This window comes from Oryzias latipes, chromosome 12 (genome assembly GCF_053564925.1).
Source record: "Oryzias latipes strain Hd-rR chromosome 12, Olatipes_Hd-rR_3.1".
Classification (NCBI taxonomy): Eukaryota; Metazoa; Chordata; class Actinopteri; order Beloniformes; family Adrianichthyidae; genus Oryzias; species Oryzias latipes.
Genome location: NC_136248.1, coordinates 16,523,597 through 16,551,562, shown reverse-complemented (window position 1 = coordinate 16,551,562; position 27,966 = coordinate 16,523,597). Strand labels below are relative to the sequence as shown.

The window sequence follows — 27,966 nt, the reverse complement described above, 5'->3', positions numbered from 1 at the left end:
TTAATTGTTGTTAATATTACCAACATTTTTCATGGAGTTGTTGGAGGACAATTTAATATACAATAATAAAAATCTTAAATCTTAAAGCAAAGTTGATTCTCCCTGTATGACATTGAAAAGAACTGATGGACATGAAAAAGTGTATATAACTGTCATCCGAGTACCAATGTTGTGATTTATTGGAAAGTTTATACTACAGAAAGTAATTTTGGTTTTACTTTCTCTGGAAAGTCCTCACATCTTAAGGTACATTCAATTTTAATCAAGCTTCCTGCAGACTTTTAGGAATAACAGCACAATTGGATTCAATGTTCTTATTAATTCTTTGTATATTTTACATTTGTTTTTCTTGTAATTTCTGTAATGTTGGAACACTATTTTCTTCATGTTGACTTATTGTTAAGAAATATGTGAATATATTTTTAAAAAAGTATTGTTTCAATGGAATTAATGTGCACGGATGTGAAAATAATTATTTTGAAAAGTACGTAGTAACCAATCAAAAGTCCAGAAAATAACTTGCATCTTTTTCAAATGTTGGTTGCCATGGAGAAGTCTATTAACCTAATGTAAATCTCAACAACAAATATTTCATTCTTCGACTTTGTAGACATTGCGTCTTCTGAAGACATCAGCAACCTGAAGAAAGAAAAACTCTATTTCCTCTGTTTCCATCACCAAAAGTACGTAGATAAGGAGTCAAAATTTGTTGAAAATTACTATTTTAATTCTTAAATCAGAGCTCTTTAGTTGATAAAACATAGGCTACAGCCGCTTTTTGTTTTTAATTTTCAGTTACAAAAAAAATGATTTATGTGTTTTGAAATAGTTAAGCAGACATGAAATACAGTGTTTAACTGTGTGGCAGTGGTGTTGTAATGATGTATGTAGCAAAGCATTGTGTTTGTAAAGTATGTCTTTGCATGTTTCATATTCCAGATGTTTGACAGACCATCAGACCTCCATGAGCACAACTACTGTAAAAAAGAGTTGGAGCCTGGGAAAGAGGTAAAAGACTAAACTGATGCAATTTCTTCATAAATTATTGTCCACATATGAAAATAAAAATGGTTTGTGTCATGGTGCCTCTGTCAGACTCCTCCCCCTCCTGCAGCTGCTCCTCTCTTAACTACCACCAGCTGTCGTCACTGAGCTCATCACCCTCTGCAGCTCAAAAGGAGATCCAGCTCCACCATTCAACGCCAGTTCGTTGCCTATAATGGTGACTCGTCTGGTATTGGCTAGTTCTAAGATACTTTGTCTTGCAGTAAGTTCTGGCTCTAATTCTATTTTCCTAAACTCAGGAATTCCATCCACGAGTGACGTCAGTGTGGACCTACTACCTTACAGTCTTGAAGAACTGGAAGACCACTCGGACTACGCCGACCGCGTTTGTACCTCCAGCCACGCCACAAGCCCTTGGCTGTTCCGGACCTTGCCATGCCAAAATCATAACCATCTCTGGAGGAATAATAAATCATTCTTACCTGTCCTCATTCTGGGTTCCAGCACCTGGGTTCTCCTCGCTTGGAGATCATGACAGTTTGTGCTTTACATCCTGAAGGGTTCTCGTTTGAGTTTTTTTTTTTTTTTAATTTAATTTAGTTTGTCTTTTTGAATAAATACTTGGTTGAACAAAGGTGTTATTTTTTTTTTTCAGCCCCATGAATCGCAGAAGCACTCTAGAAGTTCCCACCATAACGAGACGAACGGTGAAGAAGGGGCTTCCACCTCACAAATTTTTGAGGTTTCCTCCTGTCTTTTCAAAGTGGCTTTACAGTGGAGACCATTTTACTAGTATTTCATTTGTTTGGGATGTTAAACATTATTGTTGATGACATGGCAAAATCTGTTAATGACAATTACTATGATTTATGAAATACAATAAATGTGTATAAGTGTTGTAATGGTTGCAGCAGAACGTGACTATGTAGTTATATGGATTGAAGTAATCTCATTACATGTTTTTCCATACCAATTTACCTCTACTTGCTGTGCTTTATTTTTAATCATGCTTGTTTTTAGATTTTGTTTTAATGTAAGCACTTTGTTATTTTTATATGAAAAGTGCTTCATAAAGTTTGATTTGATTTAGTTTCTCTTGTAAAGTGGGTTTACAATGGAAGAATTTTGCTTTTTATTTTTGCCATCTTCAGGTGATCCAGCATTCTGGAGACAGAGAGTTCCCTACACCCCCCCCCCCCCCCCCCCCCCCAAAACTCCCAGTGTCTCCCCAGCTCTCGGTGGTCCACTGCTCCAACCCAAGACGACGCTCCTTTGGTGATCAACAACCACTGTGTGGAAGGCTACCAAAGGATCTACCATGACGTGGATGATGGAATGCTAAAGTTTGTCTGCTTTAGACATCACAACATTTTCAGTCTCTTCATCACGCATTCAAAAATGTCAAAATAAGGACACGCATGAAAACATCTGTTTCTTTTTAACAGTTTTGCAACAGCATATCGTCGTCTGTACACCATGGATTTAGGACGACAAATCAAACACAAGCTGTGGAAAAAGACTGAACAAGCGCACTTTATCCACTTCAGTTTGGGAGGATGGTTGTCTACATATTACTGAAATTTAAGCCCTAGCCTGTCTGGCAGTGCTGAATTTTTAAAAGCGTTTTGTAAATACTTTTGTAAATATTATATTTTTGTAAATACAAGAGGGTAACCTACAAATAGAAATCGACAGGAAACTCCGCCCACTAGTGATGGGTCCAGCAACGCCAACAGATCGGCTCATCCGTCGAGCTCATAAAGTGAAATCCCCTATGTCCGAATTCCTACTCACTACATAGTGCACTATACAGTGCTATCACCATTTTGTAGTGCTGTCTGAATCTACAATTCCAAAATCGAATGCCCTAAAAATTTCCCAGAAATCTTTGCAAAAACTCGTGTGTATCGAGAACCCCTGCTCTGTGTCTTTGTGGGAGATGTGGGATTTCAGCTGCAGAGAAACGTGATGCAGACCTTTTCTGGACGCAGCCTTCTCCAAGAGAGGAACATCTTCAAACACTGCCTGAAAGCGTTGGTAAACGACCAGGTTCTCTGAAGGAGGTTGTTACCACCAGAGAGGAGCCACTGTATAGGCTGGAAAGGGAAGGCCCCTGATGAGGGAGACCTTCATGCCTCAATCTTCTATAACGACAGCTGTGCCATTTTTTAAAAATTGTTAAAAGGCCTTCTTTATGTAAACTAGCCTTAATAATCATCAATTTATTTGGCAAATATTCAGTGCCGGGATTCCCTATTGACAATGTAGGTGGTCAGCTAGGGCACCATCTGCTGAGGAGGATAGAAAGCCAGCGAGCATATAAACGTCTTAGTGTCATCCAGCCATTGATGTTGTTGATTATTGTTAATATACAAAGACATAAACCGTTGGGCGCACGGAATAGCTAAAAGGCGAAAGAAAGAAGAAGATATCTGCAAACAGCAAAGAGGTGGTCAAGTATTCATTGGAATTGGTTCATTTCAAGCAATAAGGACAAAAGAAAAACAAAAAAAGATCCATTGATCTGGTGGTAATCAGCATAAGTGATAAGATTGGCTGTGAGATTTTTATTGAATACACTGAAGGTGGCAGAGCTGCCATTTAAGGCGCTAGCCAGACTACCAGGAACAACGTTTGGTTAAGTTAGTTAGGTTAGGTAGAACACTTTAAAAAATGTGTAGGCATAGTGGCAACTAACCTGCGAACAGAGATGGTCGCTCTACCTCTGCACCACAGCCAATGGGTTGTTTTCTTCAGTGTTGCTAGTTAAAATGTATTAACACTACCAGTTACATGTTTTCTTTCTGAAATTTAGAGCTTCATATTAAAATGCTTGTTAAATTCATCTAAAGTGGTGAAAAATAAGTGCACTTTATTTTCTTAAATTGCTTTTGGGGGAAAAAAAGTTAAGCTTTGACCTAGTCTCCACATTTCTTTTGACCGACACGGTTTACATAATGCACTGAATATGAAGTAGAGCCCAGCTTCATTAACTTTCCCCTCTAGGCTTTTTGATGATGATGATAATAATAAAATAATAATAATAAAGGAATCTTTAAACGTTTATGAGCAAGTGCGGGGACACAAATAAATAAATAATAATAAAGAAAGAAAGAAAGAGATACCCCCCCCCCCCGCGCACAAACGCATAGAAGTCTCGCGAGAGTACAGAGAAAGGTCAAAGTTGACTGGCCATGTGCAGTCTTCAAGCCGTTGCTGCTTAAATGTTCATTACTGTTGGCTGAGTGTGTGTTGTGCTTATTCTCCCGAACAGTTGATTTAAATTATTAAATATTAAATTTAGTTCGGTTTTCTTTTATTTATTTATTTTTTGGCAAGCCACCCATGTTGTAGTTGGTCTGTCGTGTGTTGTTAGCTGTTCTTTGCGGGAACTTCATCCTCGCTGATGTGATGAATTACGTCGATCATGTCTGCTGGATCTTTTTGCTAGCTTGACATGCTTCAAGTCCGAACACTGTTCAGTGCCTTAGTTGACTGCAGACGGAACGGTAAGCTAGCTTCACACACAAACTTGCAGCTGTCTATATGTCACTTCCTGCATTGCTAGTGACCAGACATGTCTGTAGTAGCGCAAGTGCTAATATTCAGGTCTCACAAATAGAACTTTAACGGTAAATGTTTTTGTTTGTTTTGTTGATCTTCCCCTCTTCTGATAGGTGCTCTTTTTAAGTTTCTGTGCACAATGACGAGTGAAGCTCCCACTGATCAGCAGACAGCTAAGCTGCTGAAAAGGACCAATGAGCAGAGTGGAGATTCTGCTGAAGTAGACAACAAAAGAATTAAAGTAGAGGAAGAACACACAGAAAATGAAAGGAAATATCCAAAGAAAAAAGTGGCTTTACTTCTTGCCTACTCTGGCAAGGGGTACTATGGGATGCAGGTATTTGCTTTTGTTGCCTACGATTCCTAAAGTATTTGAGACTTTAGCTCCAAATTGTTTTCATCCATAAATCCTTTTTTCTCAGAGGAACCCTGGAACCTCCCAGTTTAGGACCATCGAAGATGACCTGGTTTCTGCTCTCGTCAAATCTGGTTGCATACCTGGAAACCACGGCGATGAGATGAAGAAAATGTCCTTTCAAAGATGTGCCAGGACAGATAAGGTGTGGCTTTTAGAGCAATTATTATTATTATTTAGCATAGCTTTAAAACATTCACATGGATTTTACACAGTTTTCCTAGTATTTGTACCCATTTGTTACACACTTCTATTTTTAAAGATACCTTTGGCATACCTGCTTTTCTTTTCTAGGGTGTGTCTGCTGCCGGCCAAGTGGTCTCTCTTAAAGTGTGGCTGATTGAAGATGTCCTTGAAAAAATTAATGAACATTTACCGCCACAGATCCGGGTACTTGGTAAGAGACTGATTCTGGAAACCTCTTGAAATGTTTATGTATCAATAATGATTACCAAGTAGGATGAATTTTCCTCAACAGGGCTTAAACGTGTGACCCAGGGTTTCAACTCCAAAAACAACTGCGATGCTCGAACCTACTCCTATATGCTCCCGACTGTGGCCTTTTCTCAGAAGGACTATGACGTGGGAAACATAGCAGCCTTTCGCCTGCAAACAGAGACTCTTCAGAGGGTGAACCGACTCTTTTCCCTTTACAAAGGGACTCATAACTTCCATAACTTCACCTCCCAGAAAGCTCCGAGTGACCCGAGCGCCCGCCGGTACATCACAGAGATGTCCTGTGGAGAACCTTTCATCCGCAACAACTGCGAGTTTGCAGTGATAAACGTGCGAGGTCAGAGCTTCATGCTGCACCAAATCCGGAAGATGATCGGCTTGGTGATTGCAGTGATCAAGGGCTACGCGCAGGAGAAGGTGATAGAGAGGAGCTGGGGAGAAGAGAAGGTAGATGTCCCGAAAGCTCCAGGACTGGGCCTGGTTCTTGAAATGGTTCACTTTGACCGTTACAACAAGCGCTTCGGAGGGGACGGTTTGCACGAGCGTCTGGAGTGGGATAAGCAGACGGAAGCGATCAAAGCCTTTAAGGAAGCTTACATCTACCCCACCATTGTTGAGACTGAGATCCAGGAGGGCTCCATGGTCAGCTGGATGTCCACGCTCCCGATCCATGACTTCAAAGCCACAGCCGCCGAAACCCGAGACAATAATGATCAAAAGCAGGTACATGTGTATCTAGAATATTTGTTTTATTTACATATTTAACATGTTGATCCGTAACTGTGTTTTTACATTCTTGCAGATCATACCAGACGAGGGGAACAACTCTGATTAGGACAAGAAAGACACAAAAACTCTCAATATATCATTTTTGAGTTTTCCTGTTTTTTGTGAATAAAGCTTATTCATTTTTTATAATCATGAGAGAAGAATAATCAAAAGGATTTGACTTATGTATTGGATTATAATTGACAAATAAAAAAATTTGGTTAATAAAGTTGATGTTTTTTATTAATATTTAAGTTCTTTGGCGTTTTGGAAGCAGTTAAATTGTTCAGAGCTAAAATTCATTGTCCAAATTCAGCTTAGTGAAAGTACATTTTATATTACAAAGTTTTATAAATTATTTGATGGTTTTACAATATATGCATATTTACATTTTCTACGTTTTATTCTTATGTTAAAACGTAAATTTTGTTAATTGAAAACAAAGCTGTATGTAAAACGTTCATTTGTTTCCAACTCTCGAGAGGTACGTGAACGCCCCGGGAAAGTGATGCGTTCAAGAATATATGCAAATAGTAAAATCTTACATTTTAACCAAGAAAACCCTTAACTAAATTAATTGTATTGAACGTTAATATATATTATTCCACATAGGCAGAATTGTTAACTGTTTGCACTGGCTTTTAGTTAATTGTGTAGCAAAATATAGGATGACGTAGATTTTAAGCAAAGTTAGCCGTCAGTGTTCCGGAGTTCCTCGAACGCACCGATCTTGGTAAAACCAACATGGCGCCTTCCAAAAAGCGCAACGTGAATTCGAGAAATACATCAGAAAATGTCTCTAAAGCAGCCAAACTCGACCTGGAAGGTATCGTGGATCGCATTCTTGAGAGCAGAAAACACGCGAATGACATTTTTGACGTTCTGGAGTCTCTGCAGGTATCGTTTTGAAACGAGAAACGTTAATTTCTCGCGGGATTCATTCACGGAACACACGCCGTTCTTTTTTGTACTGTTAGCCTCTGTGTGCGTGTCTGAACTGTAAATAAATATGTCTGTCAACAGTCAGAAAAGGAGAGGGATGTTGTCAGTGCTGTGGACGCGTGCTGCAGGCTGTTTAGCACACTGTTGGAGAGGAAAGAGCTGTTTGTGGGCAAACTTCCTGCAGAAGATGAAGCGTTGAGTGGTAAGTTAGTGTGGGGACAAATTAAATAACGTGGATTAGCCAGTACTTCCGCACGTGATGTAACCATTGTAAATAACTCGTCTTAATAATTACTTTGTACTGATGTCATGGCCTCCAAAAAATGATGTTCCCATTATTTGATCATCAAAGGGACAATCTCAAACTCCATTAAGGCAGGAGTCTACAACCTTTAAACAGTTGAAGAGCCATGTGGTTCAGTTTATCCTATCACTGATCCAAAGACATAAAAGTTCCACTTTAATGTTAAGTAAAAAAAAAACTCAAGTCATGTTTGTTTAGCCATTAAACCATTCATTTTGTAGCTTTAAAATACAGAGGTGAGTAACAATACGTTACTTTATTTACATAAGCTTTTATAAAATATAACTCCTTATAACAGCATCACACTTTTTGCTTCTACGTGAATAGATTTTTGCTGTCCACCTTTTTTGTTTGGACATATCTCTTCAGTGAATCATCTTTCACGGATTTGTTCAGGTGGTGCATTGACCTTAGTTTATGTGCAAAAAGTTCTTCTGCATTCATGTGGTGCTGGAAGATGTTCTTTTTCTGACATTCATGTATGTTTTCCAAGTCAAACAGGCATTTGCCCGATCATTCCAACACCACACGAACGCAGCATATCTCTGAGCGTTTTTCCCCTGAGGAACATCCACTTATTGGTACAATTGACTCTAAAATGAGAACAAAAATCACAGTTTTCAAATGGAAGAAACCCCTGCACTAAAGCAAAGCATTATAAATAAAATTTGAAAACAAGCTCTAGTTTGAAAACGAACACGAAAGTTTTGTGATTGAAAATCACAATTTGCTTTAACAAAAAAAAGGTATCTCTGCAGTTTATCAGTTTATATGATATTTTCTGATTTTTAATTCAGATAATCGATATTTAAAACTCCAGCCATATTGTATAGATCTATAAAACAAGACCTTTAGAGAATTGATCTACTTTGGTGAAATTATGCTACGATTTAATCAGTGTGTTGGATTCTTTTGAACTGCTTTGTCTCCAGGAGAGTCCAGCGCTGAGGACAAGTGTCGGATCTTCATGGGACATCGCTACAATGCCTGCGTGGAGATCCTGCTGGAGCATCTAAACCACGAACAGTTTGCAGTCAAAGTGAGCTCCGAAAAGTGACATCTTCTTCTATCGTTTGGGTTTTATTGGGACACATCTGCTGCTGAGCTGCCTCTCGTTTGAATGTAAAGCTGCGTTCACACCGGTTTATGTGACGCACATTCAAGAACGCACTGAACGCGCATTCTACCCGATACTAGCGCATGCACCTACAGCTGCAACAGTTGTGGTGTGAGATATCGAAGCGGTGTAAATCTCATGAATCTTGCTCCAGGCTTTTTTTTTCTTTCACGGGTCTATTATGATACATGAAAGACTTGGTGTCATAGCATTCCGGCAATGATTCATTTCTCCTCTATAACCAATTTTCAACGGGCGGCACTTCCATGAATTTAAGGGGACGTCAACCATGCATCACTACTAAATCTGATTGATCAAAGTTCAAAGTGGTTCAACTTTTAACGGAACGGATGTTTTGTACGTAGAGCCTGAAAACGATCCTAAAAACGTTCACCATGAACGTTTAAGCCCGAAAGGAGCTTGCTCATTTGCTCATGGTTGCTCGGGTGTAGCTTAATATATTTGGACTTGTCTTTTGGTTTCAGGAAAGTGCCTTGTGCTGCTTAATGAAGTTTGCAGCAGGACAGGTACAGCATCCTCTGGAAGACTTGGAGTGGAGTGAACATCACAGCTTTCCAAGGGGAATTATCCTGGTAGGAGTTGAACCATCAAATATCAGTAACATTTATTGATCCAGTCTGGATTTCTAATCCTTTATTTGCTTTCAGGCGGTGGTGGAAAACCTCACATCTAAGACCACAGACAACACTCTGCTGATCTCCAGGTTCCAGGAGTTCCTGGAGATGGATGATGTGCGCTACTATGTTATGAGCGCGTTGCGGGAGTCTGTGGGAAAGGTCATGGAGAAAAACAAAGGGGTATGACACCATAGCTGGAGGTTGACATGAAAACAGAGTTCTCTCATGTATTTGGCCACTCTGAGGTGCTAAATGCAGCTACTTCCCGCCCTGCAGACCTTACTGCCTGTATATCAGAACAACGTCTTCACCCTGATGTCCAGCATAAGCATGCCGAGTCAGCAATCAGAGCTGACCAACTTTATGGTCAAACTGGAAGGTCAGCTCCTATATTTTTTTTTTTATTCTTGAGGATGCCAGAAAGTGACATGTTGATGTTTATTTGACATTTTTTAATATTTAATTTCTAGGCAAACCTGAAGATTGGAGAGCTGCTAAACTAAATGTAAGTTAAATGTTTTTTTTAATTTCCCTTTCAGTCTTTATTTATAATGTTCTATTGAGCGATGACACGTTCTGTTTCCATACAGAACCACAAGCGAGCGTTTGAGAAGATGTGGCTCGGGTTTCTCAAGTATAAGGTAAAGCAGTAAACAGAAAAAAAACACCTTTTCTTTCCTCGTTGGCATTGCTCTCACAGTTCTTCCATCTTTGTGTCCCAGTTGCCAAGCAACATGTATAAGAAACTCTTGGTGATCCTCCATGACTCTATTTTGCCGCACATGAGCAAACCTGCTCTGATGATCGACTTTTTGACCGCCGCTTATGAAGTCGGTGAGTTCTCTGTCTTCAATTAACCCTGTTGTGTTGGTGTGGAGGAAACTGCACTAATGTTTGAAAGTGTATCTCATTCAATTAAAGAAAAAAAAATCGTAGGTGATCTTTGTTCTAGATTGTTTTCTTGATTTTCTCTCTAGTATTTTTAAGAACTACAAAAGGAGATAACTACACACTACCTGACCTAATCTGCTCATGCAAACTGTGGGTTGACCTGCAAATCAAAGTTGAAAAGCCCCAATGTCAGGGGTCGGCAACCTTTACCATTCAAAGCCATTTGGACCAGTTTCCCACAAAAATGAAGATACAGGAAGCCGCATCACCATCAGGAAAACTCTGTGTTTCCAGTGAAAAGCATCATTTCACTCGTTTTTAAAGTTTGTGAAGAGATGTTCATTTTTTTTTGCATCCTCTGTTATTTAATGGGTTCTGATGAGAACCATTTGCAGAGTGGCCACAAAACTAGCAAATATGTCGTAATTAAGTAACAATTAATCTGCTTCTCCAATAGATTTTTGTCAACAAACAACTTTTTTTCTCATCTGAATCTGGATGTTTTTGGGCAGTTTCATTCTGGAATGTCTCGCCACATTTGAGACTTTGTTGTTTGCTAATTCCTCAGTACATATTAATTATACTGCTAAAGTTGTTGAAAGCAAACAAATCTGCCCAGGTGCCATTAAAGCAACAGTTTTCTCCAGGAACTTCAATTTCCTCTAAAATTTCCATCGTTGTCCCACCTGAGTCAGAGCATTGTTGGGATTACCGGTACTCGCCGGCGGGAGTCGTGGTCGTGGCACCGGTTGATAGTCACATAGAACTTTACTTAGAAAGTCTACATTCAGATTTTTTTTTAAACCTAAGACTCAGCCCGTTCATTTTTTGTTTTGTTTTTTTAAAATCATTTTTGTGAACCTTTCCTGTTCACTGCTTGCCGACCATAGTCATCAGCACAGGGGAGCCGCTCCAGGGACGAGCAGCTCGGTTGTTCCGACCCGCTCACAAAAATGCAACAGCTGGTTGACGACATGGTTTGTGTCGTCATGACGACCCGCAGAGGTTCTGAATGATGAGGCTTTTATTCACTTCTCATTCTACCTCAGTTGCCATGTACTGTCTTTTTAGAAGAACTTTTCATCCTGTAACAGACTCTGGTCCGTGCTCACAGCTGCAGACACGTTGTTAAAGGCACCACGTCAATCTGTCAACACAATAGTTCTTTTACAAAACCATAGAGAGCCGCAGCACAGGGATGAAAGAGCCGCAGGTTGCCAACCCCTGCCAAATGTGTACGTGTCATGGACATAATCCGTTTTGACAAACAAAAGCAGTTTCTCAGTAACTCGCCATAAATAATCTCAAAAATATCACAAGTTCTCATTATTGTTAAAATTACCTCCACAGAAATCACTAATATCGCTTTTCTTTCTCTCGGAGTGAACCAGCATGTCATATGGAAGCGATTCTGTAGCATAATTAAAAATAAAAGTCAAAACCAGAAATGCTTTTTCATTTTCAAATGAAGCTGCATTTTTTGACTCAGAATTAAAATGAAAAAGCAATCCACCAAAATGCTTTTTAATTTTCTTCTTCAACACCGCTTATTCTGTCACTTAATTAAATGATAATGAAAATAGTATTTGACATTTCATTTTCAAAAAGGTCCCTGGTAAATGTGTAGCATAATTCATTTAGAAATGTCTAATTTGACAATTAAAATGGATTAACAGAAATTCTTTTTCACTTCATTTAATTTCATTTCATTTCAAATGAAGCTGTATCAAATGACTCAAAATTAAAATGAAAAAGCAATACTTCAAAATGCTTTTTCATTTTATACTTAAAAACCGCTTATTCTGTGTCATAATTAAAATGAAAATGCAAAGAGGGGATTGCATCTGCATTTTCACATCCACCCTGCGAACATTGTCGCATTATTCATTTAGAAAAAGCATTTCCAGAGGGAAGGCGGGGCGATGACGTCACTGCTTTCTCCGTGTCTCCGGCTGCTAACAGACACAGACACACCAGGAGTAGCTTTGTGTTAGCGGCAGAGAAGACTGCTTTGTGTTGGTTGTGAACTTCTGATGAGTTTACACAGCTTCTCAGGACTACGTAGCAGCATGTCCACCTTCTGCGGTCCTCCTCCTGATGCACCGCGGACAAACCTTTTTTCTTCGGACCGGCAGCTGCCTTCGCATAGTGGAATTTAAATTCTCAATAGCTCTGAAGATGCTTAAGCTACAGTCACCAAACTTTCTGTACCGACTAATCATGACCTTATTGTCCGACAACAACAAATTATATAAAAAATGTGGTTACAATTTTTCAGATTAATTAGGACATGCAAAACACTTGATGCCACACCTTTGTTTGTCTCCTTGAAGGATATAACATGATCCGTTAAAATGAATCTGCTGTTTAATTTCAAGTTTTCTCCTTTGGCGCGCTTTCATTGTTTTAATGTTTCTGAAACAAACGATGTGTATCCAGCCCTCTGCTGTCGGGGCAGCCTCATTTAAGGTCTGTTTGTCATTGAGCAGGCGGTGCCATCAGTCTGCTGGCCCTTAACGGCCTGTTTGTCCTCATTCATCAACACAACCTGTAAGTATCGCAGCAAAATGCTTATTCGCTTTGCCTTCATCTAAATAGGAGAATTACGCGTAAAAAGAATTGTTTTTGCATTGTTTTATTTATAGGGATTACCCGGATTTCTACAAAAAGCTGTACAATCTTCTCGAGCCGACTGTTTTCCATGTGAAGTACAGAGCGCGGTTTTTCCATCTCGCTAACTTGTTTCTCAGCTCCAGGTAACTTTTACATCCTCCCCAGAAGGAATCGATTTGTCTTTTTTTGAGAATGGTTTGACGCGTGTTTTTTTTCCCAGTCATCTTCCACTCTACCTGGTGGCGGCGTTCACCAAACGGCTGGCTCGGCTGGCGCTCACCGCCCCCCCCACGGGCCTCCTCATAGTGCTGCCCTTCATCTACAACCTGATCCGACGCCACCCGTCCTGCAGGGTCCTCCTTCACAAACCCAGCACAGAGGATGGTGAGAGGCCGTGACGTGTCGTCGACACATTCCAAGTGCGCGTACAGATTTGACCATTGAATTGATGACTGTTTCCATTCAGAGCCAGTTGAGGATCCGTATTTAATGGACGAAGAGGATCCGGCTCAGTGCCGTGCCTTAGAGAGCAGCTTGTGGGAAATAAAGGTGTGTTTGCAGCAGCTTCATGCACAAATTTTTTTTATATATATGTCATAGATGATTATTATTACCAGATAATAATATTTTTTAGATTAGAATGACTATTTCATTCTAATCAACTCCATCTTCACTTTAAACACTCACTCCAATGAAAACTGTGTTTTTGGTGTTTTTAACACTTTCTTGTGGTATTTTTCTGATGAATGGGGACACATATGAAGAAAACTGTTCTAAAAATTTCATTTCTGAGTATTTCTTTTTATAAATCATTGGAAATCAAAAGCAGATGAAAAAAAATGCAGTACAAAAAACATTTGTGAAAAAATACACTGGGGGGGCCACAAGCTCTCTGCTCCGCTCCATTCTCATGCGTTCACTTGCGGGCGACTAGATCCACGCACATCTTCATTTTCCTAATCTGAGAAGATACCTGGCTCCAAACTTTAGAAACTATGTCCCAGAAAACCACAGGTTTTTTTTATTTGACTAAAAATGGCAAAATCATAACTAAAAGACCAGTGGGAACACTTTTAATATAGATCAAAAGATGACCAGAGTGGGACTTTAAAGTTTTGGTTCATTAAGTTCATGAATTGATTTTCTTTGAGAAAAATTTTCTTTCTTTTTTGTGTGTGGCTAAAACTGTTCCTTTTGTTAGGTTTTAACATAAAAACTAATCATTTTAATATTAAAGTTTCACCTTTTTTTTTTTAAATCATCAGTCTGAAGAAAACTGTTTGTCAGAACCCAACAAAACTGATTTCAGTATTAAATTTGAACACTTAATCAGATTGTGTTGGATCGGAAATCATTTAAAATCAAACAATTTAGTAACTCTGCCCTATCATTGAGGAGAATAAAGTCGTTTCAGAGGTATCAAAATGTTAGCTTTGGGGGTCTCAGAGGACAGATGTTTCAGATGTGCTTCTATGAATATCCTATGAACTGTCACTTCTTGTGTAGCAGATCATCCATTGTAAAAAATCTTGTAGTATTTTCAGTGGCAGTAAGATGTATATCCATGTTTCAGACGCTACAGAAGCACTACCATCCAGATGTGGCCAAAGCTGCTATGATGATCAACACACCCTTATCAGAGCAGGAGGAGGACATCAGTGAGCTGCTGGAGTTAACAACGTATGAGGTGAAGGACATTTTTCAATGAATCCTTCATCATTTGTGATGCTTATGCACAGAGTTGCTGCTTTAAATTGAAAAAAAAAAACAACTAATAATCAGATGTTCTTGTTTGCAGTTGATGGAGAGAGACCTGAAGAAGCCTCAGGACAAGAAGAGCATCCCCCTGGAGTTTGAAACCGCCACACAGCTCCTGAAAGGAGGCGGCGATGTGTTGGCACATCACTTCTGTCTGGTTTCAGATGAATAAAAACAGGAAACTGGATTCAGTTTGGAAACAATTCAGTGATCAAAGTGACTAAAATCTGGTTAGATTTTATTTTTCATGCCTTTTGAAGTTCCTCTGCTGCTCATGTTTTTGTACTTCAGCAGAAATAAGAAAACTATTTTAGTTTTTTCTTTTTTGTTAAAACAATGTATGGAAGTTAAAGCAATAAACTGAAATATAACAAAACGTCTTTTCCTGTTTCTACTAAAAAACTTTTTGGAAAAATCCACATTTCTTCATTGTTTTGGTAGAATTTATAGAAACAAGGAAGCTTGCCTTGATAGGATGGCTTCAAAGCAAAACAATTGATCACGATAGCAGAATGTGACAGAAAACTCATCATGGAGGTGCCATTAGGAGGAGTTGTTGGTTTACCTAGACCAGGGGTCTGCAATCTGAGGCTTCAGAGCCACATGTGGCTCTTTTAACCTTCTATAGTGTCTGTGGCTAAAGAAAAATAAATGTAGCCTTACAATTTAAAAACGACTTAAAGCATAGATCTAATTTAAATTAGGTTCTCCTTGAACAGTAGATAAACCGTAAAGTTTTTTACACCCCTACTACAAGTCAGAGACCCTATGTAGCCACAAGGGGGCCTGATTCTGGGTCTCCCTGTGCCGGTCCCTGGCCCGGATAAAATGCAGGGCTATGTCAGGAAAAAGAGAAGAATATAAGTAACAACTAAATGAACACAAAGCAGTATCACATTTTTAAATAGGACTTTGTGGCTCCTACCTCCTACTTTGTGGCCCAAATGGCTTTTACTGCCAAAGGTTGCAGACCCCTGACCTACACCAAGAGAAGGGGAAAGGGACCTATGACGGAGTCAGACCAGCTTTGATGAACCGCCAGGAAGTTGGTGATCCACCTGCACAGTGAGACAGCCACTTCCTGCTGGGCCTGTGCAAATGGTTTGAGGGAGACACGAATCCTATTAGCTTTTTACATAGAAAAATGTTAATTTAAATAAAAATTCATGGTTATAATATCTGTAATGTTATTAAGTGTTGTGTAAATTGATTTTTAATATAAGTAATGAGTGAAAACACATGCACAATCTTAAAAAAAGTTTGGAAATCATAATGAGCAACAATTTTTGATGCATTGTTATATTTATTTATTTTTTTAACCCTATTTAGACAGTTTGGTTGGATAAACATTATTGTGAACGGGTGAAAGCTTAGTCATAAATCCTTTTTTTTTATTTTTTTATTTTGCTTGCTGCTCCCTCTTCATCCTCTTGTTAAGTGCACCATATGGCCTCACAGCCTGTATCCCTGCGTACCAGAGCGCAGCGACAGAAACTCTGAATCATTGCTGACTTCTTCATCAGAAAGAGCAAAGATCCTCATGCGGGAGCTTTTTCGGGAAACGTATCAACAATCGGCCAAGCCTTTTTCCCTTGAATCCATGAAGATCATTTATTCTAACCTCAATCCAAGTGTTTTACAGTGAGTGTTTGATTTTAGGGGGTTGGACTGGTAAAGTGAGGGGCCAGGCAGGACAGAAGATCTCTGCTTAAGAAACTGAAGATCATCTTTTTTCAGGGTAAGTGCAGCCGCTTCACATTTAGACTGTTCTAGATGAGCTCAAACTTGACCAACTCCATGCCAGGAACGTTTAAGTAGCTCACAAACCTAAAAATGCAAAGGCAGACGGCTGGAGGAGTTATTGACCAAATGGTACAAAAATCTCTATCAATATAGATAAATATAAAGATTTATAAGAAAGATTATAGAAATAAATTGCAAAATTAAAAAATCTGCAAATTGCGTGTTTTGTGAAGTGCACGTTTTGTGTTACATTCCTTTTAAGACATTTTTTTATTCCAAGAAAGTGTTCAAATCACCAAGAGTTTCAAATTAGAGTATTTTTCAGAGACCCTCACAACCCCTTGCAAAAGTTTATTTTAAGTATAATTCGGTTTAGGTATTCTAAGTGTACTATAGACATGCAGTGTAGAAAGCATACTAACTGAAAATTTCTTCAGACTAAATTGGAACATTTTAAGTTTTAACCCCACCCAAAACCAGAAGCGCCCCTTCCCATTTTTGAGCCAATATAAGTTCATTATTGAGAAAGATTAAGAGATCATAAACACGAGCTTCTTCAATGATGGGAAAAGTAACAATTAAAATGAAAGTAACATCAAATTAACATAACATTTAATTAAATTGAAATAACATGGCCTGATCTGACACCCTTTTAAAGTCTGCTGCCTCCCTCCCACATCCATTTAAAAGGTTCTAGCTTCACCGCTGATAAAAAGTAAACTTCAAGTATTCTGCCTCACTTATAGTATAGATTTAGTATGTTTGTACTACACTTAAATACACTACTTTTTGATAAGAGAAGCCATATGATGAATTTTACATCCTCAGAAATATTTTCATTCTAAAAAGAAAAATGAGGTCAATTGGAAAAACAAAGAACAGTGTTGGTCTGATCCCCCTTAAATAATTCTTTAATCTGAAGCAGAAGTATGTCATCTTATTCAAAGGATGGGCAAACTGGATCAGCAAATGGGTTGACAGCAATATAATGTAGAAATGACGCAGGTGCACATGTCTTTTCTCGCAGCACTGCAGCATCCCAGAGAATTCAGAGATCTTGGCAGGTTGTGGTCATTTTTGTTTGGGACTCCCGAGGATTGTGTTGAGATGATTTTGGTGTCTGCCCTCCTCCCTGCTATGAGGAAACAGAGCAAGGTGAATCAGCACCAAAAAAATCTGGCTGACATTTAAGACCCGTCTTTTAAATAATCATTTTTTTCAAAATAAAAGTTTATTTTATCTCTTTTTTGAAAATTTATAAAAAGTAAGGTTGTGTATTAGCAAGAGTATGGCAATACAGTATGTATCGCGATAGGCGTCTCATGATAGGATATGTATCGTAATACATCTCACTAGTTCTCATCTGGAACCCACTAGAAAAGCGCCCCAATCTGCATTTTTATATGGTGTTGGCAGCAATGTGGCACAGGGTTTCAGTTTGGTACACTGAAGGAGGCTCATAAATTATTAAATAAAAAATCATCTTGTATCGCAACACCGATTTTTTTTCTACACCCCGAATAAAAATATGTAATTTCTTTACGATCTAGTGTTGTTTACCTAAATATGTATGTCACACTTTTCCATCCAAAACTGAAGGATGTTTTATGCCGCAGTTCTTAATTTTAAATGTGCTGCTGGTTTCCCATGGAGACTGTAAGTACAGAGTTGCTGTCTGTACTTACAGGTCAGGTCAAGGTAGATCGGGATTTACTGCCTGCTGATAAAGACCGATGCTTTTTTCCCATGCTCCCCCTGTCACCATGTTGCTGTGATAAAGTAATCCCCTCTTACATAACTGAGAGGAGCGCTCTTTGCCTCATAACAGATATCTATCCACATGCCTGCAAAGAAAGCCTTGGGAAAGTGATGATTAGAAGTGAAATAAAGCAAAAAAACATTAAAATTTTTTCCTTATGAACGTTTAACGGCTCTTTAATCTGACTATAGCGTTAAGCCTTAAATTGGTCTTTTTATACTTAAAACTATAACTCAACTATATATTAATTGGAAGTTCAAAATAAACAAAAGGGATGCATTAGCAAGACAATTTAACTCTTTGATGCTTGTTCGTACTAAATTGTTTACATGTCAAACAATAAAAGAGTAAATTTAAATGTAATCTTGTCTAAATGCTTCATTTTTAATGTCCCCAAAGTATAAATAAAATTACCTGCATTTACATTTGAATGCCAATACTTTGTATTAAATTAAATCAGTAAAAATCAGTTCATAAGCAAAAAAAAATGTCTACAGAATAAAAGTCTGTAATTGAATAAATGCTTTTATTATGAAGGTTTTTTCTATCCATTTTACTGAGTTCAAAGCAGTAATTCAATTCTGGAGCTTTTTTGAGGATTGTTATAAATATAATCATTCATAGTCATAGAAGAAAATGTTTACAATGAATCGTTAAAAAAAGTTTCATAAAAATGAAACATTTATATAAAAAAGGTTATATTCAGAAAAGTGATCTGTTTGGCTGCACCTACATTACATGGCTATTCTTTCGTCTCACATAGTTAGTTAAAAAGCTCATCAGTCTTCTTTTCAAAGGTGTGGTTTTGGACCGAGATGTCCATCAGCACCGTCTCTTGGTTGTTTTACAGGTGACAATGAAGGAACACACATCCGGGGCTAATGTGGAAGATCTGTTGAGGAAATCGCAGATGGAGTTACAGTGGATCCAAAGACAACTGGCTTTGATGGCAGCAAGAAACAAACACCAGCCTCACCTGTACACAAAGGGAAAGGTAAGGTTATCCCACATCCTTTACATGTAGTTCTGTGTCCCTTCCACTCCTGTTACATGCAAGGAAAAAAACGTACTGATGGGATGTTGGCCTCGATCTTTAGTTGAAAGAAATAGGATTTTGCCTAAACATGGAATTTAAAGTGCTAAATATAAGTACATGCTACATAATAGAAACAGCAGTAGTTTTGTTTCTATTGTTTCTATTAGTCTCGAAAAATGAGACACAGATTTGTATTTATGTTATTGTCACTATTAGAATACAATTAACATTTTTTGGCATAAATAAAAACATAGGGAGAAAATTGTTTAAAAAATTGTTTATACCTTTTGACAGAGGTTCACAGGACGTTCTTTCAAAATAAAAGACATCCTGTATTACTTAGGGTTATGTCAATGCAGTAATAGGTAGTGTAATGTCAGCAGTAAATAAAAACAAAAAGAAAAAGTTTGTTTTACCATTTGTGGTACATCGTGTCCAGAAATTTGTAAAACCAACTAATCAAAATTAAATCAGAACTAATTAAGTTAACCTACATTTATTTTTCTATTTGTCTAACCATAGGCCACATTTAAAATCCTTTAACTTGTTCAAAAATAGAAATCCGGTATCCTAAAAGTAGGAATTCTGGTTGTGTTTAGTGACCTCTCAGTTGGTTTTCTGTGCTACACGGTGCACAAAATCTGTCAAAAATATTTTAGGAGTGATATTGTACTGCCCTTCAATTGTTTTTGAATGAGTTGAATACATTACAAATTTATTACTTTACCACTTACTTATTTACTCTTGACTTTAAAGTTCATTTTATATATCAAAACCCTTATATTTTTCTTTAACCAAAGAGGCCCATGCGGCTCCAGAGCCTCAGGTCACAGACCATCATTTGGGACACAACAAATTCAGTCTAAACATTGTAGAAAGTAATCATTTAAACAATGCAACTCAATTAAAAAATATGGTTAAAGATGAGTATTTTGTTTATTTAAATATTTTTCAGTTGTTTAAAACAGGTTTATACAGAAAATATATATTTTTTTAAATGATTATACAGCGACCATGTAAGATGTTTATAATATAAGTCTTTTCTTTGGTTATTAGAATGAGAACTTAAGAAGAAATATGCCAGAGGGTTAATAGCTGCAAATGGGAGAACATATTTCATTGATTATTATTGTGTAATATTATAATGTTTGTTACAGCTAAAACACATGGGTTAGAGCATTTGTAGTCCTTAATTCCAGATTAGACGGCTTCTGATAAACACATCCTGGTGGAGTGAACAGCCATGATAGGCCTCAGAAGAGCAGTTTTTAGAGATAACAACCTTTCTCAAGAGGCCGTCAAATCCAGATCTCATTTGTGATAGCCACATAATCTTCATAATTATATCAGATCTTTGGCCTTGGGGCACACTGAAACTGTAGTTCTTGTTTAAGGAACCGTTTAGAATAAATTGTCTCTTTGTTTTAATATTTTATCACGGACTATTTTGTTTCCTCTTCCTATATTTTCTTCTTGTTGCTGAGAAGAGACTGTCGATGTTGTTGTTCATCATGATCAGCTATAGATCTGCTTCTTCCCATCACCGTGGGTTAAGTCATACCATAAAACTAGATGAAAGATGAGCTTTCCTTTATAAAGTTCATTCTAGGACACAATCCAGGCGGGTTAAGTGAAAACGTGTGTCAGAAATTTGTCTTTTTTAGGAGGGCATTATTTCCCGTTTCCATCTGTCTCTCTGGGCTTGGTGTCAGGCCTGTGAACCCATTCGCTGCAAGTAATGCTGTAAAGATGGCAGCAGACAGTGAGCAAGTGTTGCTTGGCAACAGAAAAGAACAGAAAGTACATTCTGCTTCCTTTTCTCATTCATGCACACTTGATGTCTTTTTCTTGCTGCCCTCTCATCCGTCCTGAGCCTTTGCAGATATACAAAATAGTGCTGCTGGTGCATCTTTACCAAAACCCCCCATGCAGATTTAGTTGAGCCCTCCTACAGCTTTAGTGAGGGCGATGGAATATCCCCAGATCTCATTCGAAATCTGTAAAATGACTTAAGGATCACGCCAAATAGGAAATACGTATCTAAATTAACTTTATCGTACTGTGGAGGAAGCAAAGATCAGAAGGTGATGCTGCACCTATTTCTGGTTTGGAACTGAATCCAACGTGGGAAAAAACCCAAAATCTCACCTATGATGTAATAATGAATTACACAGCACTGCTCAGCAGATTTACTCACCCCATTTAAATGGAGGCTGTCATGTGTGATAGCGTCCTTTGTAAGCCGAGCACGGAGTAATCACGGATGGGGACTGGGGAACGGAGGCGGGCTCACAGAGGGATGAAGCAGAGCAGCTAATGCATTCAGTCGCGAGTTTGGGGAAGTGTGCGTGAGCGCAAGCGCCTGCTACTAGGTAACACTTTTTGGTCCAACTATTAAGTAAACCCAGCCAGTCGCAGCCAAGTAAAGCTGTCAAAGCTGCAGGGATGCTCACTGCGCTCTCGTGCATCAGTGACACGCATGCATGTGCATGGACTTATTGCCTCTGCTTTATCTGCCAGTAAGTGATGTGAAGATAAGCCAGGACGGTCATTTTGGGACAAGGAGGGAGCTGCTTTGCAGGTAGGGCCTTTGCTGCACCTGCAAGTATCAACATTTTTTTTAACTAATTGCTGTTACAGAAATTCAAATGAAACCCAGCAAGACGTAGTCAGCCTTACATAACCCTATGGATTGTTTCAAAATTTTGTTGTTGTTTTAAAATAAAGTTAAAAATCAGTTACAACTTGGCTGTGAAGCTGCATATTTAAGTGGGAGTCATGTAAGTGTGTCACTCACACACTAGAGGGCAATATGACTTTATGTAAATTGTCTTATTTGTAGTAAAATTGAAACTATTTGTGGGAAAAATCAAGGATTCCATGCTGTTTTTTCTATCCTTTTAAAAAACAACGGGGACATAATTTTAAATTTTATTTTTAAAGTTAAATACTAATTTTGTCAGTTATGATGGAATAAATGTTTATACTTTTAATTCTAGGCTTTTAAATGCTAAAATAGTTAGTAATAGCCATTAAAAAAAAACTTATTACACAAGTATATGTTGTAACCCCTTACAGTTACTGGAATTAATCAGCTTTAAATAATAATTCCACCGACAGTTTAACCACTCTAACTTTTGTGCAGGTCAGATTCCTTACAGTTAAGTTCATTTAAGGTTGTTGTAATGCTGAATTTTGTGTTGTTTTTTGAAGAAAAAGGATGATTTTGGTGTGAATTGCTCCAGGAGTTGCAGTTGTGGCTTGATTAGTGTTTTGCTCTTGCGCATCTTCCTTTCCCTTGGAAGAGATGAACTCATGTGAGTCTCAGAGGGCTTTGGGAAATGTCACAGAAGTTAAGTACACCGACCAGCGTGCCCTTAGGAGCAGTTACTGCTGCTGTACTGCCGACTTCCTTCTGAGCGGGGCACTCACTGCAACACCTTTGGTAATCAGCCAGCCTAAATAACATTAAACGCTCATGGCTGGTTTACACTAAAATGTCACATCGAAATTGATTCTCAGACAGTGGAATGATCCATTTAAATCACCAGTAAACAGAAAATCAAAAAAGACTTAAAACCAGACTGATTTATTTTGAAAGGATCATTTACAAAGTTACATTGAGGGATATTCAAATACTGTTAACAATTGATGATTCAATGTAATATTTTTAATAATGTATTTTATTATAAAAGAACAATGTAATTTAACTTTATTGAAAATAAAGAAATGGAATTTTTTCCCCCCTTCATAAGCAATTCATTTGCACTAATACCTTTTAAAAAGACATTTGCACCTGGTAATCATATATACGAATTCGTCTCATATTTGATACAGGCATTACTGAGACCCCTTCTTATTAGCATGAGCCAAACTTTACTTAAAAAACCCATAACTTGGTCCATGTTTTTTTCCCTATAGTTCATCATAATTCCACTAGGTGCAATAGAAGGACTTTTCCTGCTAATTTCAAACGGCTGCCTCCGGAAAATAAAAACAAAACACTTTTGGCGGGAAAAAGTTTAGCTAATTTTAAAACTTTATGACGAGAATGACCATGAGAGATTAGGGTCATCATAAAAAACAGAATGAAGTTGTGAAATTATGAGAAAAAAAGTCAACATTTTATGAGGATAAAGTTTTACAATTATAGCCTAATAAAGTCAGCATTTTGCAAGAATCAAATTGTAAATTTATGATTTAAAAAATCTGTTTGATAAAATATGAATTAAAAAATGGTTAGCTTACAACAAAATACTGGGTCCCCCATAAAATAAATTTGATAATAAAGTTGTACGATTAGAAGTAAGTCAACATTTGACAAGTATGAAATCGTAAATGTATAATCGCAATAGTAAAAAAGTCAAGCTTTTTTAAAAATAAAATTGTAATTTCATAAAGATAAAATGATACATTAACAAAAAATAAAAGTAGATTCAGTGGGATTTCTAAGCAGTGTAATGTTATATGATTTATCTAAAAAGTCTGCAACATAAACTAAACAGCAAATGTTTGTCTTTATTGAAACAAATTTTGTAGCTAAATGTAATATTTTATTACAAAACATGACTTTTTCTTTTAATGATTTATTTGAATTTTCTGTCAAATTTGTGATAGTGGGTTTTAGGGGGTTAAAGTATTGCAGCTTTGACATTCCAGCTTCCTCTTTTTATTTAGACAATAATACTTTAGAACGGTCTTTCTCTGTCAACTTGTGCATTTACACAGCAGATTGATGGTTTTCTTATTTAAAGATGAAAACAAAGACTGACAAAATAAGACTGTGGCAGTGTATGACAATTTTAAAGCCATCAAGTAGTGTAGCACAGAACAATGACCTTTTAGGAGGAAAAGTTTTAGCAAAACTTATGTAAAGAATATCATTAAACAAATACATTCTAGTCTTGAAAACAAAAAATTCCCTTATATCTGTTTTTTTCTATGCGCCTTAGCTCAAAAAAGATGCAGTCAAAATGTCAACCAAGCAAATAACCAAGGCTATAACCGCCCTCAGAGGGTTTAATAAGACTGGAAGACAGAAATAACCTTCAACATTTCACTGTGTCCCTTAAAATAATTGCAGAATTATTGTTTTGTAAAAAAGCTGGAAACACAGGTCCTTTATTTCAATTGACACAACTTAATTTATTGTAAATATTCAATTAATTAAACCTTCTACTCAAACTCAGAAGCCTTTCTACAACATCCAGTGAATAAAAATGACATTTAATATAGGAGTTCAGCAAGGAGGAGCCGCAAACAGTAGTTTAAAACCCCCTAAAGAGGATATTCACTCTATAATGACATGCACACAGATTGCTTCCAATCTGGATCTCACATTTTTACAGTATATTAAACAGAAAACATCTATTTTAACTCTAACAGGGTCAGACGATGCAGCCCAATTACAATATTAACTGTAACCAAAAACACATCTGAAAAGCAGAAGATGACTCTAATAGCTGAATAAAAAGATCTAGGTGTTGGCTTTAATGGACTGGATTCACAATTGTTCATAGTCTTTTATCATGGCGAGTGATTACTGTGCCCATTCAAGCACTCTATTTAGGCGTAGATACAGAATCTGCTGAGTAATTGCATAAACGCTGGCAATGTTTCCTTATAAAAGTCATTATAAATGTTGATAACAGTGACTATTAATTTGTTTAAAAGCTATTGCTGCTGCTGCATCTCCAAAGTCGCTTTTTAATGAAAATTTCTTGTCCAATCTGAACTACGTATTTGTAGCAGATATAATTTTAAACAACTTTGATATAATATATCTTATATTATGTCTTACATTGTATTTAAAAATACATCTTTGGACAATGTAGTAAACAGCAAACGTCAGGTCTTTACAGTTTTGACCTGCAGCTTCATGTTTTAGTTGATGATGATGATGATGATGATGACTTTATTAATCCCACAATGGGGAAATTAATTAATTTCTATCTGTGGCAGCAAAAAACGACATTCAGAAATAATTTATATAACATCAAAAAAGGACATAAAAATGAAATTCATATTAAATTATTAAGAATATTAAATTATTTAAAATTATAATTACAATTATTATTGAAATTGTTATCAAAAATGAGATTCATAATAAATAAATAAATAAATAAACATTAAATACTACTACTACTAATAATAACAATAATAATAATAATAATAATAATAATAATATTCACAATAACAAAATAAAATATATACAAAAAAAAGTTAGAGTTAGTTAAAGTTAGATTGCTCTCAAACTTAATTTGCAGCTATAAAATATTTTCCACGCATTTAAATCAGCAAAAAAATTTAATTTTTTTCATTCATTAGTTTATAACCTAGAAAATGAAGCAATAAGTACAGTCAATAGAGCGTGGTTGTAGAAAATACACTTGTGCTTGTGTATATTGTGAGGACCTCATAAAAATATTTGAAAGATTTTTTGGATGTGTGTACCAATTCTTATTCGTTTTTACAAATGTTTTTTTGCAACCATTTTTTGTATACGTATGTTGCCAAACTCTCAAACTTTTTTATATACACGTGTGGACTCTTGTAATCTAAAGTCCATCTCCAAACATCTTCAGATCTATTTCCAAAGCATTTCCAGTGGTCTTTTAATCATGATCATGTTTTGACCAAAAATCAAGAAACCTTTCCAATTTCTAGGACAGTTTCTGCAGAGCCACAGTAGTAGCCATGGAGCAACCCCGCCCCCCCTCCCCTCCTTGTTGTAGTTTTGACATCACAGATACGATCTTTGTCCATCAGCATTTTTGCATCTGCTCCTGATTCACAACAATTGGAATATAAAGAATACTCAGAAATGCAATTTTAAGCTTAATTTTCTTTATAGAAGTCCCCCATTATTAGAAAAATGCCACAAGAGCATGTAAAAAACATAATTTCTATTAAAAAGGATCTATAGTAACATCACATAAGGACTAATCTAGTTTCTACAGACCGTTGTATGAGAATTTATGGGAGGCAGATGACAACATTTCTCGTACCAAATAAATTGCATTGCTTGTCATGATTATGACTTTCTGATTTGGAGGTGAAGCTGTGTAGAATTCTGGCAGCTTCATTCTCCTAATTGGTTTCTCACTTGAAATTTTGTTCTGTAATTTGTTTTGAGAAACTTTTGTCTCCTTTCTCTGCTGGGATACAAAGTCTATTTATTTTCCTGTCAGGAGAAATGGTTTTAATTTTCTGTGTTGTTTTCCAGGTACTGTCCATCTGACTCACTGTCTTCTTTGTAAGCCCTATACAATACCTCCTGGCAGCGTTGCTAACTGATTTATTAAAGCTATTTCCATAGCCCTCAGAGACATATGTTAGACAGACTGACACCAATGTGCTTAAGAAGAATAATAGGGTTTCATTTTTTTGGTCTTAATGTAGTCTATGTAAATGAATACTGAAAGAAAAGTGTTTTGAGAAGATGCAAGAATTGAAATACAGCAAAGACTTCAGACCTCCTCAGCCAAAAGCTTTGTTTATAAAGGGTTTTAATGTTCTTCTTTTATAGCAGCGACAGCAAAAGAAAATCCTGCACTGGCTGCAGTGAAAGCCCTTTTTAGAAAACCAAACAGAATGTGCCCCTTTGGTGGCGTTAGATTAAAGCTCCTCACCAGATTTCAATTTCATATTTTTATGTTTGTCCTAATGAAGCGGCTGTAGCAAAGCGTAAAACCAGTTTTTAGACCGACACAAAAGATAATTCTTCAGTGGAAAAACCAAAGGAAAAATCCTCCTTCCTGTCGTGGCAGAGTATTTCACTTTAGTAAACTTGGATCGCATCTTCAGTTTTCCTCAATCGAGCAGCCATGTCATTTCTAACCTTGAAATTATTGTAAATTTGCAAGATCTGGTCTGAACACAACTGGAAAAAAATGTTAAATTCTCCAGATGTTTTATGGAGGGAGGGCTAAATCGACAAAAGAAGAAACTATTCACAGGCCTAAATAACAGCGTGCAGCCTGCTTGTTAGAGATATGGAGAGTAATTTCCACTCCGGGTTTAAGCAAGTGAACTGTCAGTTTCTAAGGATATTCCTTCCCTATCGAGGAATTTTCGCAGCAGCAAAAGCTGGTCAATCCTACTGCGGCTGAAAACCTGTGGCAGCAGCAGCTTCTCTTTTAGGCTTTTTAATCCTGTTTCTGACTGCACCCAAGAAATGGAGGTGCATAAGCAGAAATGACTGTAACATGTGTCTCATTTAAAGTTAGGAAAGAAAAAAATTACAGCCTCTATTTTGTCCAGACCGAAAGTTTACGTTTGTAAAGCTAGTGTTTGAGCAATTCTTTAAAAAAAAATCTATTTACATAAATTAAAGCGTATGTTTTGGTGGTATCTATATAATAATTTTGGAATTCTCACATAGAACATGGTAAAGACCTGTAAAGCAGTTCTTGTATGTTTGGTATAAACAATCATTTGTGTTTCTCCTTGTTGACATATTGCGTATTATACATGATGTTATTAAGTTATTCCAAAAAAATTTAATGTATTTGTAGATAAATATGGATTATTTACAATGAATTAATATAGAACTGAAATGTATTGGTTTTGTAACTTTTTTATTGTATCATTCCACCATTTTCTATGCTTGAAATTAACCAATAAATCAATTAAAGACCCACATTGCTGAATGTGTTTTGGGTGTTTTTAAACAGTGCTTGTCTCTATCTTTGGGTCTTGTACCTTTTCTGAGTATTTTTTTTATTGAAATCCTTGTGAATCAGGAGCAGACAAAAAGAAGAATTTGTGACATAGAAAATATGCTGGGCGGGCCACAAGCACCCTTCTCCCCTCTCCAGTCTGATGCATCCACTTGAGACAGATTAAACAAATAGATCCATGTATGTCTGTTTTCTTTGCTAGTAAATGCTGGGCAGTAAACGCGACAGATGATTGGAAGTAAAAGGCAGACTTACGCCACACAAATGGTCCCGTCC

At 37.1% G+C, this 27,966-nt stretch overlaps 3 protein-coding genes and 2 long non-coding RNA genes across 22 annotated transcripts in view; 4 read left to right on the top strand and 1 right to left on the bottom strand.

The window, feature by feature from the left end:
- The first annotated feature begins 545 nt into the window (after nt 1-545).
- LOC105355256 (uncharacterized) lies at nt 546-1,563 on the top strand. 2 transcript variants are annotated; one of them, XR_013659339.1, is made up of 4 exons: nt 546-683; nt 940-1,008; nt 1,096-1,222; nt 1,305-1,563. It is a non-coding gene; the product is annotated as an uncharacterized LOC105355256 (long non-coding RNA). The 2 variants fall into 2 exon arrangements; XR_002874320.2 differs by having other exon boundaries at nt 1,096-1,234.
- A 2,604-nt stretch (nt 1,564-4,167) lies between these two features.
- pus1 (pseudouridine synthase 1) lies at nt 4,168-6,437 on the top strand. The gene is made up of 6 exons (XM_004074847.5): nt 4,168-4,514; nt 4,683-4,906; nt 4,992-5,129; nt 5,279-5,381; nt 5,463-6,163; nt 6,243-6,437. The coding sequence occupies exons 1-6, from the start codon at nt 4,463-4,465 to the stop codon at nt 6,273-6,275; spliced, it is 1,251 nt and encodes a 416-aa protein (XP_004074895.1). The 5' UTR covers nt 4,168-4,462; the 3' UTR covers nt 6,276-6,437.
- Nucleotides 6,438-6,907: 470 nt separating this feature from the next.
- Nucleotides 6,908-14,847, top strand: noc4l (nucleolar complex associated 4 homolog). Its single transcript, XM_023961110.2, has 15 exons — nt 6,908-7,105; nt 7,232-7,352; nt 8,387-8,493; nt 9,057-9,164; nt 9,240-9,389; nt 9,486-9,588; nt 9,680-9,714; nt 9,800-9,850; nt 9,932-10,043; nt 12,590-12,650; nt 12,746-12,856; nt 12,934-13,097; nt 13,180-13,262; nt 14,287-14,400; nt 14,512-14,847. Exons 1-15 carry the CDS (start codon nt 6,953-6,955, stop codon nt 14,641-14,643), a joined length of 1,605 nt encoding a protein of 534 aa, XP_023816878.1. The 5' UTR covers nt 6,908-6,952; the 3' UTR covers nt 14,644-14,847.
- Nucleotides 14,848-15,879: 1,032 nt separating this feature from the next.
- LOC105355259 (uncharacterized) lies at nt 15,880-21,345 on the bottom strand. Its single transcript, XR_909723.4, has 4 exons — nt 21,207-21,345; nt 18,950-19,016; nt 18,707-18,865; nt 15,880-17,349 (listed from the first exon to the last, which is right to left on the bottom strand). It is a non-coding gene; the product is annotated as an uncharacterized LOC105355259 (long non-coding RNA).
- Nucleotides 18,830-27,966, top strand: part of rimbp2a (RIMS binding protein 2a) — an 85,482-nt gene continuing 76,345 nt past the window's right edge. For 14 of the 17 annotated variants that reach the window (XM_078955763.1, XM_078955767.1, XM_078955761.1 and 11 more), the window contains exon 1: nt 18,830-18,967. In XM_078955763.1, coding sequence (XP_078811889.1) covers nt 18,830-18,967 — 138 coding nt within the window. Of the gene's footprint in view, nt 18,968-21,529; nt 21,591-27,966 lie in introns of all 17 variants that reach the window. The other 3 variants (XM_078955778.1, XM_078955771.1, XM_078955766.1) reach the window with 1 other exon arrangement.